General features: G+C 41.5%; 1 protein-coding gene across 14 annotated transcripts in view; it reads right to left on the reverse strand.

Annotated features, from left to right (window-relative positions):
- The window catches only part of ANK3 (ankyrin 3), a 673,376-nt gene that overhangs the window by 27,790 nt on the left and 628,507 nt on the right, over window positions 1-17,079 (reverse strand). For 9 of the 14 annotated variants that reach the window (XM_049108953.1, XM_049108954.1, XM_035715395.2 and 6 more), the window contains 5 exons: window positions 9,053-16,876; window positions 8,334-8,408; window positions 5,154-5,285; window positions 4,120-4,263; window positions 730-820 (listed from right to left, as the gene is read on the reverse strand). In XM_049108953.1, the coding sequence (XP_048964910.1) occupies window positions 730-820; window positions 4,120-4,263; window positions 5,154-5,285; window positions 8,334-8,408; window positions 9,053-16,876 (8,266 nt within the window). Of the gene's footprint in view, window positions 1-729; window positions 1,409-4,119; window positions 4,264-5,153; window positions 5,286-8,333; window positions 8,409-9,052; window positions 16,877-17,079 lie in introns of all 14 variants that reach the window. The other 5 variants (XM_049108959.1, XM_035715406.2, XM_025435278.3 and 2 more) reach the window with 2 other exon arrangements.

Below are 17,079 nucleotides of genomic sequence, written 5' to 3' on the forward strand. Positions count from 1 at the left end.
GGTCTGATGACTCTGCTTCTCCGCATTTTCTACATAAAGACATTTAGAAAAACATGATGTAAAAGAAATCCACCGAAATTTTAGTGGTGGTTATTGCCAGATGATGGGGTTTTGACTTTTTAAATCTGTTTTAAAGTTTTTGCATAATAAGCATATTATGCTTGAAGTCAGAAAATAATAGAAATGCTCATATTTCTAAAAGACGTGGAGTTTTATGTATTACATTATGTTGAAAGCACATTACTTACTGGCTTTGTGAAAAGAATAATACAAGTAATAAGCTAGAAAGAGCAGCCTTCCAAAGTAAACATATACGTCTCTGGCCTGCACGTAAAACTGTTTGCATTTTACTTCAGGCCATCAGCAGTTGTTTTGTTTTGTTTTGTTTTGTTTTGAAGTAGGCCTCACACCCAATGTGGAGCCCAACACAGGGCTTGAACTCACAGTCATGATTGTCAAGACTTGAGCTGAACTTAACTGACTGAACCGCCGAGGTGCCCCTGCCTCTGCCCCCGCCCCCCAGCCCACTGTCAGTAGTTTTAAGAATTGGATTTGCGTTTCATGTAACCTTCTCTCCTCCAGATTAGCAGGCAATGTACCAACCTTTAAGGCAGGTATTATCCCCAAGCTGGAATGGTGATTTAGAAAAAGAGTAATTGCTAAAAAGCAGGTATTTAAAGCAAACATGTAACCTTTGTTTTTTTTTTTTTTTCTGAAACGGAGCCATACCTGTCATCCAGCCGTTCTAGTAACCCACCAGTTATTCTTCGAGCCTGAGCAGGGGACTCTAGGTTTCCACTTGATGTCTCGTTCTGCCAACCTGAAAGTGAAGACATTTCCAGTTCTGCTTGCTGAACACGTTTAAGAATAGCCTGTACTTTTTCTTCTGTCACCTCCTCAGACTCTACTCCTTCTTCAAGCTGAATGTCCTCAAATAGAGATTTGAGTTTTTCTTCCGTCATCTCCTCATCAGGACCAGATTTTCCTTTCTCTTGCTGCTCAGAGCTTACTCCTACTTTCCTAGTCTGTTTCAATGGCTCTGCTGGTTTAACATCCTTTGGGACCCCAGCCATACTTCCGAGGTATTGAGGATACTCACTCAGACACACATTCTCCAACTGGCTCTCATCTACATCCACTGCGTCAGGCATTTCTGTTAAAGGCATTGAGTCTTCGAGTTTGCTGTCTTCTAAGGAAGTGTCTTCTGCAGTTACAACTGGAGGTCCATCTGCTGAATGCTCTACGTTCCCCTGGGAAGGCACTAGCCCATCACTCAGTCTACTGGGGGTTCTAAGGGGAGACTCTATGCTAGAGATATCGCTAAAATAATCATCTTGCTGGCAAGGGGTGGGTGGTGTGTAGTGCAACCCTGTGGGAGTTTCCAGTTCCACTTGAAGGGAAGGATAACCTATGGAAGACAGTACATTCGGACTGACTGGAATGAATTAGAGTACATAAAAAAAAAAAATAAACCACATGGAATGAATTAAATTATAGCAGGTATGAAAATGTATGATGAGTTACAGAATAATGTTCATATATTTATTGGTTTAGTTCAATTAAATGTAATACAATGAAATAAAAGACTAGTGCAAACTATAATAAAACAGAATACGAATTAAGATATAAATGATTTCTATCAATTTTGATAATTTTAATACAGTAACTTAAATATACAGACGAATTCAATCCAATACAACGTTAGCTGTCGTTATACAAGATACACTTATTCCACAGCCAAATTTATTATCTTTCTACTTTTAGCATGCAAAATCTGTATTGTGGTGGACTGCATACAGCAAGCCACAAGAAACCAATTTTTATAATTAAGTCACTTATAACTTATTTGAAGAGCTTTCCAATTCTAATTGTTACTTTTTCTCACATGAAATTTACAGTGAAGAAAAATAAATTTAATCTTTGGAAGGAAATTATTATTAAATTTTAGAGCAGTAGCACTGGGGGAAAGAAATCTAAAAAAGATGTTAAAGATAGGATCTGAAAAGCAGGTAAAGTAGAAAAGACTCCAAGGAAAGTTTTCAGGTGTCATAACGTGACAGCGATGAGAGGGTTGTGGTGTATATGGAGGTCTTAGTGAACCTGGTGATAGGGGTCCACTCAGAACCACAAATCAAATAAGGAGAAAGAAGGAATGATACACAACAGAGACAGGAAGAAAGCCATTTGCAAAGAGCTCTCTGAATATTCACGACAATGCTGTGAAACACGGAGGTTTATTTACCAGCCTACTCAGAGGGGAAGGAGGGAACAATGCCCTGGGTTTAACCTTCTTGCTGTGTGGACCAAGGGAACATTTTTCTCCTTCAGCAGAGAGAGAAGTCAACAATGGTCTGGTCATGGTGAGGAAAGGAGGTTTCATAAAAGTTCAACGAAGAGGAGAGACAGGAAAAAAAGGCAGCCAAGCACATTTTCTGAATTATTGGTCTACAAAACTAAAGCCTAATTTTCCCATCAGTCCATGACAAAAACCAACTTAGCCTTTGTTGTAAATTAAAATTGCTATAGGTAAGTAGAGTCACCTATAAACCAGAATCTTGTTGAAAGGTTGACTGAGAATAGCTGAGGTTTATAATGTGCACAAGTGAAATTTACTTTATATACACATTCCTAAATTTCTCTATGAATTTTTAAGATAAGAAATGTAAAGTATTAAGATGTAGCCACGAAAAGTTCTTGTGAATTTAATGATATTCTGATTTTAAAATGTGAAAAATAAATCAAGCTTTCAATTCTATTGACTATTTCCATTATTTTCTGGTTATCTTGCTCACTCCTTCCTTCCTTCCTTCTTTCCTTCCTTCCTTCTTTTGCTTGTTAGATATTTTCTTAATTTTCCCCCCAAAAAGATTCCATAAACTATAACTTGACAATAATTCAGAATTTAATATAACAGTGGTCTACCTTTAGTGCAAAAAGAGACTGGCTACCATCATATGGTCTCACATATAAGAGGAAGCCTTGAAGACAGCTTTTTCCCAAGGTTCTGCGGTATTTATAAGCTTAAAAGAAAACCCTTTTGAACATTATTGTCCATCGTATTTATGGTATGTGGATAATAAGCTAAGCTTTAAATTTTCTGTCGACTTTAACTTTAGTAAGCAGATACTCTTTTAAGAATTTGACAACTTTGCTACTAACATATGTAGAACTAGAAGTTATTGATTTTTGTTAGCCCATCTTTGCCAGTTTAAAAATGAGAAAAAAGCACATTTTTCAAAACTTAGGATAGTAGAAAAATATCCCTAGCTCTTCTTTCTACCTCCATACCATCATTATTTTTTACTCGAAATTCTTTACAGGAATAAATTTCCATTTGTAAAAAAAGACAAGCACCTTGAAAAACATAGTAAGATATTTGTTATACTTTACTTAATGCTTTGATTTTTAAAAAGCCCCAATTCACACAATGAAGGGAAGATTATAATATCACTATATAAATTAAACTAATGCAAAAAAGGAATTACTAGGTTATTAGTCACACCTATGCTCACTGAATTAGAAATGACACTGACTTTTATATATGATATATCAGGCAGGATTTTTCCAAACAATAAATGTAAGCATATGAAGTTAAAATAATGCTAAGTAAGTATAACACGTTTTGGAATGATGCATTAGATTTTTCTTAGTACGCTCTTAAATACTTGGCCCCTAAACAGGAATTCACCATTTTATTTGACAACTTGACCCAGTACCTTGATTATCTGGTAAAAAAAATAGCTTATGATTTGGTCTTATGAATATATCAACGAAAGAGTGTTCACTAGTTGTTTAGGTTAATGTGAAAATGACAAAAACAATGCATTCTCTAGATAATAAATTTTCTTCCACTTGGTCATGTCAAATATTTGAAATACCAACTCTTTCAGTTAACTTATGCTTTTATACCTCATTATTTGTATTTTATATAACAGACATTTATCAAATTTGTTCTATCAGAGTGTTTATTTGCAGACTCTAGTAGAGAAAATGCTGTGAAAATGAGAAATTAAGTCAAGCAAATCACAATTTAGTTGGTTTTAAATGACTGCCTCGTCCTACACACTTTCAAATTTTATCTCAAATGATTAAATAAATATGAACACTAAATTCAATTACCATCAACAGGGTCATGGAAAACATTGTTCTCATCTGCAAAACTTCTGGTGCCTGAAATATTTCCATAATCAAATATTGGTCCTTCTAGCAGAGTCACTATATCTATTCGATTAATTTTTGTCAAGACCGAAGTTAAGGCATCAGCTGAAAAAGGAGAAAAGAGGGTTGAAAAACCCGATTAAATTATTTTCTTCCAGTCATCACAATATTCACACAAAAGCATGGCTTTCTTCACCCTCCTAGCACTTTTAGCTCCTCCTGCCTGCGGCTCAGCCAAGACACCATCCAGGGGTTTCAGAAAGCTGGCTGTTACAGGGAAGTCATGTTAGGGTCTTAAGTATCACTTTCTGAGGCTGTGTGTGATGACAGCAACACTGATTCCACTGTAAGATGCTGAGCAGATGGGCCTCAAAATAGCTAGACTCCTTTTAGTTACGAGGGGATCTATTAACATTTTAAACATGTCCCTCTCCTTTTAGACTGTCAAAATCGATCACCCTCATATCTGATGCTTAGCATTTTAATGACTCACTGAGGTCAGGCTGACCCAGGCAAACCCGCAATAACTCGCTCCGCATTGTCGTGGGTTGGCACTTGTCATAGTATAGCACCACACCCCTCCCCTAGCCCAACAGAGCTAAACAAAACAAACCCTAAAAATATTAGAGGATTCTCTGCAGCACAGATGAAGTGGAATAAAATGATTTCATCCTATCCTTTCTTTCCCTGTGCACCTAGCTCTGGCCACAGAGGTAGCCTCAGAGTGTTTCTGACTACCACCCCCCAGAATTAGATTTTCATTTTAGATGGTCACGGAGGGAACCAAAGACAAAACACAAAAAATTCACTACTACTTGCTTTCTTAAGAATCTTCCTAGAGACAGATGTCTAGAATATTAGCGCTAAATTAAACAAGGGTAACTTCAAAAGCCTTGCTATTACTTTAATGAAACTCTGGTTTATCGGCAGTAGGCTTATCTAAAATACTGAATCTATGCAGTTTTGAAAGTTAAAGTAATATAATGTCAGCATACTTGTAGCATTTTTTCCGTCTCTGGTAACCCATTTTTTTAATAACATGAAGCTTTGAGAAATTAAAGAATTTGGATTTTCCACACGTATTTGATTGATTTCATCCACTGAAAAATTCAGTTCCCTTGCCAGTTCTGTAGGAAAGAAAAAGAGTTACTAAGATTTCACATTCTACTTTTATCACATATATTTCATAAAAGTAGTGCTCAACCGTCACACACATACATTCAAAGGAATGTTATAGTAAAACCCAGTCCAGCCTTGAGCACTAATCTTTATATGCTTGATTTTACAGGGAGGTGGTGATCACACGCAGACTGTAACTTAACTCTCCTGAGATAATCGCTTGGTTACAATTAGATTCCCTCTTGAGAGATTCTTCTATAAAGATTCTTGATCTGTACAAAGAGGATGTTGCTGGATTCTTTTAATTCAGCCAAATCATTCTTTGCAGTTTGCACAGACCTCATATAAGATGGGCAGGGATACACACTCAAAAATATGGCACATGAGATGCTGGTAGTATGCCTTCAGGAATTCCACTTGGGAGGTTAAATGATGAACACAGCCCAGATCGCTGTCTATGCTATGCTGCTACTTGTACAACAAGTAAAAGGGAGATGTGTGTCCCTTGTGTCCATGTAAACGTCTGTACCCAAATACTCGACCTTGTTCATCAGAGTGTCTTTGGGGAGATACGTGTGAGCATTAGTGGCTGCCTTGGCAGAGGGAACCCAGGAGTCAAAGATGAGAAGGAGCCTGACTTTTCACTGTCTATTTCTTGTGTAGTTGAAAAACTTCCTCAGGTATATATTACTTTAAGTGATTACAGGAATAAAAGGGAAACAATTCTCCCATGGAAAAGGAGTTGGTCAAGATTCTACCCCGCTTAAATATTTCTAGGATTTAGCGAAATGCTTTCGGAGGCTCAATAAACTCCAGACGCCTTATCAAGAGATTTCATGTCTAGAAATCTATCATGATGATACATTGGGTTGGGCACAATGATTTACACACATGAATGTTTATCTCAGGCTGTACTACTAAAAAACTGAAAACAATCCAAGTGCCGAACAAAAGAAGAGTTAATGAAGTGGCTTGTGAACTGTTTTGATCATGGCCTACAGTTAGATATACATTGTATAGCGCGATGTTTATATAAATGAAACCAGATCTCCAAGAAGCAAAACTCAGCATTAATACTCATATTACGCAGACATTTCCCCCCATTCTATTCTATTAAAAACAAAACCAAAGTATGCATTGACTTCATGACCCACGAGTGCATTATAACCCAAAGTTAGAAAAATACCATTATATAGTATGTGTGCTGGATGTTTTTTTCCATTAAAACCAAGATCACAGAATATGCAATTTTGTGGAAACTAGGTTATAACAAATAAAGCAAAAAATTACATTATGTATATAATGTTAAAGCTTTTTATACAAAAATCAAAATACATTAAGATGTTAACAGTGGTTCTTAGGGACAGAATTAAAATTTGCCCTACTAAATGATCATTTTAGGAGATCTTCACTGAGCATATAGTAATTCAAATTACAAAAGTTAAATTTCTTTTAGGTTCTTCATTCCTCTGTGCTTTAAGAGACAACACTCCGTACTATCCAACAAGCCCTTATGATCCAACTGTATCCTTTGTCTAGTGATCCAGTGAAGAGTCAAGACACACTGTCACTAAGAATTACAGTTTTATGGCTTTATGTCACATCTTCCCTCCAAATTTACTCTGACAGACTAAGGACTGGATTTGTCTAAGGCAAATAATCTAACAGTATGGGCATACAATACCTCAAATCAACATATGCTCCAGTATATTTTCAGATCACAACGTCCAATGTTAAAATATAATTATTATTAATTTTATGTTAACAGATATTTATACATAACAAATTGTTATTAACTCTCAACAAGCTGCTAAGGATTACTCAAACCACCTGTCTATTCAGGGTGCCACCAGGCTCCTGGTCATTAGCAGTGTGCCTGAGAGCAGGGGCTTGGTGGAAGGAGGTAGGAAAGCTTAATAATTTGGGGGTGAGGGCAAGGACATAGGATATTTAAAGGAAGAAAATGTAGCTGACCTTGTTTGGCATTATCTGGTTTCATATTCTTCCTTTTAACAGCAGAGATAATCACTTCCCTGAGTATAGAATATTGCTGAGGGTATACAAGATGACTTAGATATGATAATGGTTAACATTTATATTTTAAGCTATTGTGGTTTTTTTGGTTGTGTGTTAAAAATATGCACTCAAACTATAAAACTTAAATTTCTCTGATTCATGTGGGGTAGGATTAACATCAGATCTACAAGTAGAACTTTCCAACGGATACAGAATCTTATCTTCATCTGTACTGAGGTGAAATCAAACTAAATATTCCTTTTCTACACACAGATCACAAACGGTTTCATTCCTCTCACTGAACTCAATGACTTTTATAAACTGAATAGATTTATATACGTGCATCCTACTTAAAAAATTGTAATTCAAACGTTCAACTTCTCATTTTCTTGTTTATGTAGTTATTGAAAATGATCCTCGTTTTCCTTTAGCAAAGTGATATAAGATCTCTTTTTCAATAAATCTCTGGACATAGAAGTGAGTCCACTTAAAGAAAAGTACCAGGTAAATAAATGTACAGGTCATCTGTGTGTATCATAAAAACTATGAAGATGACTTATGAATGATTAAAAGTTGTGAAACAGAGGCATGGGTTAATTGAACTGATGCCTAGGAGAGCTGCCTCAAAGGCATACACCATGTTTAAAATCCATAAAATTTTGGATTATTTAAAAGTCATAAGCCTTAACTATGTTTTCCTTTACCCCAGATAAATAAGTTTGTTACTAGGTAAAATGTTATCTAATATTACCAGAAATGGCAGTGTGAAGAAAGTGTCTATATTGAAGATTTAAATTTCTCTTGTTTAATGTATATGCACTGAAAAAGCTTTGAAAAAGGCAGTATGTGAGTAAGGTATTATCGATAACTATCTCTGGGTAGATAGAACTGTGGGGGTGATAAAAAGTGTTTTGTTTTGTTTTCCACTTGTTGCTTGTTTCTGGTTTGTTTGTTTTTTTTTTAATATAATGAAGCCCTTGTGAGTAAGAGAAAGAAATTAAGAAATTGTATTTGTTTCACTCAGGAGTGTATACACTTACCTGTCCAACTAAGTCCCAGGTGATCGGCTACTATTGCCATCCTGATATCTGTCCGTTCACATGGACTCTGTGGACCTACGATTTACAATTTCTTAATTAAAATAATCATCAAGAAAGACACGATACTGGAAAATTGTTTTTTTTTTTTTTTTTAGCAGTACTCAGATTTTACAGAGAGACTAATGCTAACACTGTACACTTAAATGTGTCCTAGTCACCTACATGAACACTTCTCTTTTCACACGGCTCACTTGATTGTCACCTGCGCCAGCCAAATGTGAGACTACATGGATGCTCGATGTGATGGAATCAAACATGCTGACGAGCTAGCTACTGGACAACGGTTACAGAATCATCGTGTCGGTGAAAACACCAGGATGGGATTCCAACATCTGTGCTTCTACTTTGACAGAATCATTAGTACATTAAAAAAAATAAAAATAAAACCACGAGCTGCTCATCTTGAAAGACACCAATATCTTGGGCATGCTTCCCTAGCTGTCTACCGTGTCGTTTGGTTAAAAGGGAGAAGGAAGAGTGTAGAGACAGCACACACGGATGACAATGACAGGATGAGAAACTACGGTTAGGTCACTCGACAGGCAATCACGACAGTTCATGCACTAGGGTCTACGCGCCGGAAGGTGTTTACGAACTACGCTCGTTCTCCAGGATGTGAGCAAAGAGTGCTCGAGAGACCTGACTGCCTTCATCCTCACCAGTCCTCCTACTGCTCCTTCTCTCACTGCCGGCCTTTTCACTCTTTGATTTTAAAGGTGCTGCCTCTGTTTTCTTATCTCTAGCAGACTTCGTTGTAACTGAAGGCTGGCCACCCCGGGAAGTCTCGGACAACGACGTGTTTCTTGAGGTACTGTCTTCCTCATCGGACAACTCGGACTGCATTTTTCTGTCTTCTTCCGAGAGGCGGTCCACAAGCTTTAGGGTCTCACCACTAATTCCCTTAAAATATTCAATGGAATGTTTACATACTTCCTTAAGCTGACTCTTCCTAACTGTTACTGTGGCGGTGGTGGTGGTGGTAGTGGTGGTGGCGGTGGTGGCGGTGGTGGTGGTGGTGGTGGTGGTGGTGGTGACACAGGTGGATCTTACCTTTACTGGCAATTTGGATGGAAGCTGTTTGGCCTTGCCTTTCTCTGGCTGCCCTGGCTTTTGTGTGGCACATGCCTTTCTAACTACGTTCTCCCTGTGTGTGTCTTTTACTGGAATTCTGGACTTTACGTCTACACATGAAGAAGCAACAAGGGTTTTGGTTTTCTCAGATTGACTGACCTGCTTCGTTTTACTCACTTTCATGTTTGGCATATGACTTGGTGGGTAGATATCTTTTGGTGAGGTGGCCTTTATGGGAAGTTTGGATTTTCGCCTAATCCCTATCGATTCCTTGGTCTTTTGCTGTTCTCCAAGAACTTTCTGCTTATCTCTTACACAGTGTCCTTGCAGTACCCCTGTCTTTTTTCCTGACGAGGTTTTCACTGGATTAGCTTTCTCTGTGGTACAAGTGGGTGCAGAATGTTCTGTCACAACTACATTACTTGTAATGTTATCTGTCTGTATGGTGGAAGAATCCAAATTGTTGTTGTTATTAAAGTTATCTTTCTGGAAATCATGTTTTTCTTGGGGCCTAGTGCCTGTGTGGCTACTGGCTGTATTTGAAATCATTGTTATGGTTTCATTCTCTAGCCCCTGACAACTGGTCATCACAGCTTCTATCTTATCTGTCACTTCTCCAGAGCCTTCTTTCTTCATGGTCATGGTGGATGCAGAAATTCCCATTTTTATAGGCGTGCGCAACTTGGGGTCAACTTTAGAGGCGCTAGTGGCTGCTGCCGATTTCTCCAGGGAGCCACTACTGGATGTGCCTTCCTGACACTCTCCGCTGGTCGGGATGCTGGGGTTAGGTTCGACTGGAGGTGCCTCTACATTTCTCTCTAGATTGGTTTCTACAGTGGTGTCCCCTGACTGTGGCTGTGGTGTGGCAGTGACCATACTTTTATCCCCTTCCCCCTGGTCCCCTGACTTCCCTTCAGAAGTATGCTCACCAATCTGGAAAAATTGGAGCCTCTCTTCAACAAAATCCCTCTTGCTCATGTCAATTGCACCACTGCGAGTCATCTCAAACATTTTCCCTTCATGAAATGGGAAGGGGTTAGGCTCACTAGTTGGGGTACTTTCATCAGTTGGCGTTCTGGCTGGCGTTGTATCAGGGGTTGTTGCTGGAGAGCGGTCTTCCACAGCCAGACCAAATGGCTTAGTTTCATCTTCCCGTGATTTACCATCAAAAACTTCATCATCCCCTCGGTTATTAGACCAAGGATCGAAATCTAGACCTTTGGTAGCTACGGTTTTGAAAGGAGTGGCAAATTCTTCATCTACTTTGTAACTGAAGTATGTATCTGGAAACACTGATCTGTCAGGATGTCTGCCTTCTAGTGTGAAAAACTGGGCCCCCGATTTCTGATCAGTCTTATCAGGAGTCTTTTCGGATGAGGACATTTTAGAAGGTGGCTTGTCTTCGTCTGGTCCCATCCTTCCCTCCTCCTCGATGACTTCAAGTTTACTTTGGCTAAAGGAGCGATCGGCTGGCTTCAGGATGCCCTCCGTGTTCCAGACATCTTTCTTAATCTCCATGGTTTGACTTGGGAGTTTAGAATCACTCTCTGTCAAGCCATCATCCTCATCCTGCAGGTCGTAGCCATCCAGAGAGTCGATCTCTGTGGCATCCGTGTCATGAGAAAACTCGGCCGTGGTGGCGATGGAACACTCGGTGATGGACTGGTCATTGTTCCCATTCTGGGCAGTTTCGTTCTGAGGCGAATCGAGGCCAAGGCCAAATTCATTATCTTTTCCAGATTCGTTACTGTCCAAGTCTTTCTGGTTGGAAGGCTTGTCAGCAGGAGCTTTGGATTTTGTCATTTCCTTTTGTTCATCATCTACTTCCTTTAGCTTGAAGGTATATTTTTTAACTGGGACAGGCTGATAGATCGATTCGTCATCACTCGAGTCACTGACGTCGGCCCCGGGAGGAACTGGGGAAGGCGGCTGCACTCTGATGACCGGTTCGGCCAGCTGGTACTTGTCATGCTCGTCTTGCAGACTGACTTCAATCATGTCAACCTCTCTTTCAGGGAGATAATGATGTTTCTTATCTGGCTCCATCTGGTCTGCATCCAGTGGTGGAGGAGGGGGAAATTCGATGTAGGCAACTCTATTACTTTTGGGTCTTTGGCTAGAGTCTTTGCTCACATCGGTAGGCGTTTCCCGCCCAACGGCCGCTTCCTCCACGGTAGTCTGCTTCAAGGAGGCTGACTTGGCCTGGTCCTCCTCCTCAGATTCCTCAGAAACCTCGGGAATTGGGCTGGGTTTGCCTGGTATAAAAGCTATGAGCGAGTCTGGTGTCTTAGACGTAAATTCATAACTCACTTCCTCTGAACTGGGTGTTTCTGGGGTCAGGGGGCTTTTCCCAGAGCTGTCTAGAAAGGAAACTTGCTCTAGAGTGTCATCTTCTGGGCTACCCTGGGGAGAAGGAGGCTGCTTTTGCTGTCTAGTTGTATAAAAGGTGCCCCTGGTCTCTTGTACTGTCTTACACTCCTGACTTATGATCTTTTTTACACTTCCTTGCTGTATCTCCTTTTCATATTGCTTCCCCACCTGTACAAAGCTGACATACACGGGTAAGGTTTTTATGTCTTTCCCTCCCTCTGTCTGGGCTAGTGGAGCAACTCTTTCCAAGCCATCAAGGGGACTGTGCTCGAACACATCACTAGACGGGGATTCCTTTCCTGGGCTAAACTCTAAGGAATCGGGAGATTTGGTGGGGGAGGTTTCGGTTTCATCGAGAGGAGGGCATAAGCCTACGTAACTCTGACGTTTGGAAACTTTGCTGATTTCTGAATAGGTGACTTTTTCATCTTCTATAGAATTAAAGTGCTGCGTCTCGACTGTCTCTTTGCTCATACTCGACTGGGGTGGCTTTTGCGATAGTTCATGCGGGGGGAAGGCCGACTGTTCGCAGAAGCCGTCGGGGATGTCAGAAGGCAGCATTCTCCTTCCCTCCGCAGCTCTGACCGGGATGTGCGACACCGCAGAGCTCTCGCTTCTCCTGGGAGGCTGTTCAAGAGATCCACCCGGCCGTTCCCCTTCCTTCACGACATATTCCCTATATAAGACCTTTTTGGAGGGAGATTTTACAGTCATTTCCTTAATCTCTGAGAGAGAGCCATTTGTTAACAGCTTGTGTTCTCTCTCAGTCACAGACATAAACTCATTCCTTTGATCAACAATCTTACTCTCAGGGTGACCAATGTGATTCTCTCTTACATCGTGAACAAGCACATGCGAAAGTTTTTCTTTCTGCGACTTATTGTTAGCGGCTCCAGCACTTTCCCACGTTCTAAAGACCTTTTTGTCCCATGGTCCCTTAGTAGCTAACTCTGAGGTTACATGACACGCCAAGTCTTTAGCCTGTTGCTCAGAAAAATAGTCAGGCGCTGCTTTACTTGACATTTCAGTCCTCTGCGCTTTCACATCCTCGGGACCAGAATCATTTACAAGGATCTCGTTGCTCTGGGCAGGCTCGTCCTTAGCCTTTAGCACCATCACACCGTTTTGCACACATGCGCTTTCGTCTGGGAGGTCTACGGCCTTCGGCTGCTTTTCTCTAGCAAAGACCTGGTACACAGGCAGCTTGCTCTCCTGGATTTTTTTAATTGGGATTCTTGACTGGCCCTCCAGCTTTCTGTCTTCTTGAGACACGTCCTTACTTTTTGCCTGTGCGCCTTGTTCAAATTTTAATCTAATGGAACTGAGCTTAGATTGTTTGAGCTGAAACCCGGACTGGGGCCCTTCTGGTGCCTTGCTCTGCGACATGCTTGCTCTGGCTTCCTCTGGGGACCTGCTGTCCTCGGGCTGCGGGGAGAGCACCTTGTCCTCCGGGCTGCCGGGCAGACTGGAAGCCTTCTCATCGGCTTTGGGGAAGCCTTGTCCGTCATGGCCGTGTTGCCTCGCCTTAACCCACTCGTCGTTGGATGCCAACAGTTCTGTCAGCAGGACCTTCTCGGGGCTGCTAGTGGCAGGGCTCTGAGAAGAGTACTCTTGGCCATTTCGAGGGCGTGGCTTTTTCTCTGGGGACTGCAGTTCGTCATTTAGCTTTTCGGTTTTGTCACGAAAAAACTGTGACACTTGAGTCAGTTTTTCTTCGGCTTCCTTCACAGTCCTGTCCACCCTATCTTCATACATCAACTTCTCTCTACCTCTGTCTAATCTGTCCTCAGCAAAGCGCATCCACATGGCATGCTTTGGACCACTAACATCGCCAGAATAGTGCAACACTGTCACTTTATCAAAATGCTCATCTTTAGACACTTTACCTACACCATTTTCAGACACATCTTTATAGATTTTGGAGAGAATTTCTTTTTTGGGGGCAGTGACTACTTTTTCTCTGGGCCGCTTATCAGACCCCTGTAACTCTGAGCTAGGGGGTCCTGCATGGTCTGTAACTGATTCCTCGGTATCAGAGTGAGACACATCTAGCTTTTCTGACAGAAGCATTTTCTCAGCAAACCTGTAAGACTCCCCTCTTAGTTCTGACAACTCATCGTCATGGTATTCTATTGAGTGCTGACTTAAAAGCTTCAACGTTTTATAAGAGTCATCAGATATGAGTTGAGCAGAACTAGGGCGACTGTCTTCTTCTTGGGACACAGGAGTGTTTACTCTGGAAGACTCCAGATAAGAAGGCAGTGACTCTTCAGCAGTAAGTTCCTCTTCTTCTTGCTGACCCTGTTCCTCTGGACAAGGAAAAGCATCGTGTTTTTCTGGCAGAAAATCTTTTAGGTTAATATCTCCCCGGGATAAGTCTTTCTGATATACATACATTTCCTTTTCTGGATGCTTTTTGGTTTCTCTAATAATGACTTCAGTGGGCTCAGCTTGGTTACCTTTTTCGATGTGGACTTCTATTACACGCTCCAGTTTGGGTTTCATTTGGTTGTCCTTCTCTGCATGTTGGGCTGCAGTTTCAGCAGCAGACTTGTGCACGTCTGGAGGCACTGCCGACTTATGCTCAAACAGCCCCGCCAGTTCTTTGGAAGGGTCCCGCCCGGACTGAAAGGCCTTCATGATGTCATGGACCGACATGGTTTCCTCGATTCTCTCAGAGGCGCCTTCGCTGCCCGGTGGAGAATGATAGACCATTCTGGTGGTTGTGGTGATGTGCGTCTCTTCTTTGACACGCACGCCTTTGCTCAAGACTCGGCTGTGGTCGTCGTCTTCACCGTTGGCTTTCATTTGAAATGCTTTAACTTTATCCTTAATACTAGAGGCAGTGGGCTTGGGTTCCAATTCTGTAAAAGTAGGTGAAGGTTTGGGTGACACGGGCTCCTCCGGCTGGCCCGGGGGAGCGTCTCCGGCTGAGGGCTCATAGCTCCTGATAACATGCACCACTTCAGTTCTCGTCTCTGTGATGACGGGAGGGATGGGGACTTCATGGAAGAGGGGCTTAGGACCAGTGCTTTCAGCGCTCTGTGGGGCTGAAGGTGTCTTCTCACTTCTTGTTTCAAAGCCACTGTCAGACAAGGGGCTTTTGTCTTGGTCATGTTGCGAAAAGTCATCCGGAGACTCTAAGATTGTGTCTGTTCCAAAAAAGGAGTCGGCCATCTTACACAACTCTTTCTCAGAGGTCGAAGGCCTCATGGAGGCTGGAGGCATTTTGAGTTTGTGTTCCTGCAAGGCGATCGCGGGCTTTAAAATCCTTTTCTGTCTCTCTTCGCCATCTTTCTTTGCATCCTCAAACTTATACTTTAGATTGGTCAGTGAACTACTTCCAATATCGTTTGTTAAGTAATCAATGACTTTGGTCAAGTTATAATCCTTCTCGGAGGCGGCTTTTGCTTTCACTTGCACTCTCTCGGGCAGAGACGGAGAATGGCTCACTGTGGCTTGTTGTCTGGCTTCTCTTATTTCTTCTGAACTGAATTCTATCCAGTCGTCTTCGGGAGAGAGTCCTTTGTCACTCTTTGGTGATTTGGGTGGTCCTTTGTTATCTACACACACATCTTTCTTAAGGATTTCACTCACTTTCACTAAGTCTTCCTTTACTTTCTCAACAATTTTGAAAGGTTCTTCATCGTCTATCCTCCCCTCTTTTGGGAGTTCAGGTTGGAAAGGCTTCTCCTCAGGCACGTCTGTTTGTAGTATTGCAGTCATCCGCATTAGGTCCTCCTTCATTTCAGCCACGTCTTTTAATATCTCCTGACTGGAAGATAAAGAAGATGGTGTGGACAGCTTAAGGGCAGAGGGTGCAAGGAACAAAGACGACTTAAGTGGAGATGAAGTTCGACTGACATGGGACTGAGGGCGTGTCTCCGTAGTCAATGTTTTAACGGGTGACAGCAAGGCTGCTGCTGATTTTGTAAGTGAACTAGAGTCTGGAAGTTTCTTTAATGCTGGTTCGGGCAAAACATTGACTACAGAGTATACTGGCACTGTTATTATCGATGACGTTACAGATGAGGTAGTTGCAGATATTGACGACCCAAGGGATGTATAGAGTGCACTTGCGGGAGGAGTTCTTAGGGACTGAAAAGCTGATGGTGTCGGAGAAACATAGGACCTGAGTGGGGAAAATGGCATTGCTGTCGTGGTAGAAAGCACTTTCTCAACTGTGTCAGTGGCTGCGTTAACCACAGAGCTCACAGAGTTTGTAGCGGTAGAAATTTTTTCCTGTAACGTGGCAGTGGCTTTGCATCCATTAATTAAAGTTGAAGATGACGGATATTTCAGGGGGGAAATTGATCCGTTGACTAATGCTACCTCTGCGTGTCCAGGTATCTGTTTCACTGGTGATGAGAGAGAAGAGGCCATGGTGACTTTCGCCGATGAAATGACATCAACTGCTGATTTGGCTGGAGACAGCACTGACTTTAGAGGTGAAGATATGAGCGGTGCTGCTGATGTAATAATCGACTTAAATGGCAAACTTGAGGAATACATATGAATGTTTGACTTGGGGGAGGCAGGGGGTGTCATAGTAATGGACGACCTCTCCAGAAGAGAACCTGCCGTAGTCACCGGAGAGGTGCGGGAGGAAAATGTAGAATTGGATGCCAGCCCTTTTAAAGGCGAGGCCTCTGGGACGGTGGGAGCTCTAACCAGGGTACCAGAGGAAACTTGGATATTGTATGGAGATTGTGACACCACTGTTTTTATCGGTGAAGAAATTGTCCGAAAGGATCTAATTGGAGATGCCACATCACTAATGGATTTAACTGAAGATGTAGTTGACGCGCCTAACGTGGATTTGATTGGAGAAGGAGTCGAAACAGACCATATGGACTTTAACGGAGAAGCTGATGGTGTATTAGAGGAAGAGCTTGATAAGGAAGTGAAGCCTGACTTGGCTGGCCCAGGCACTGTAATCGGAGCTGTTGTCCAGGACTGGTATGGTCTTGTAGAAAAGAATGGCTTGTATGAGTAAGTGGTGGGGAGGGATCTTGTTGCTCCTGCACTCCGTTCAACTGTTTCTTAAATTTGAAAATGAAATCAAACACAAAAATCAACAAAAATGGTTGAGAAACAGAGAGACCAGAGAAAAAAATTGGTCAGTAAACTTTGAAATATTACAAAAGCAAGTACAATTGTTTGCATGATTTAGAATGGAAGAGGCCAAAGGAACAATTAAGTAAAAGAGGAAAAAAAAATCCACAGACATAACTAATCCAAAGTT

The sequence above is a fragment of the Canis lupus genome, chromosome 4 (genome assembly GCF_003254725.2).
Source record: "Canis lupus dingo isolate Sandy chromosome 4, ASM325472v2, whole genome shotgun sequence".
In the NCBI taxonomy this organism is placed as follows: Eukaryota; Metazoa; Chordata; class Mammalia; order Carnivora; family Canidae; genus Canis; species Canis lupus.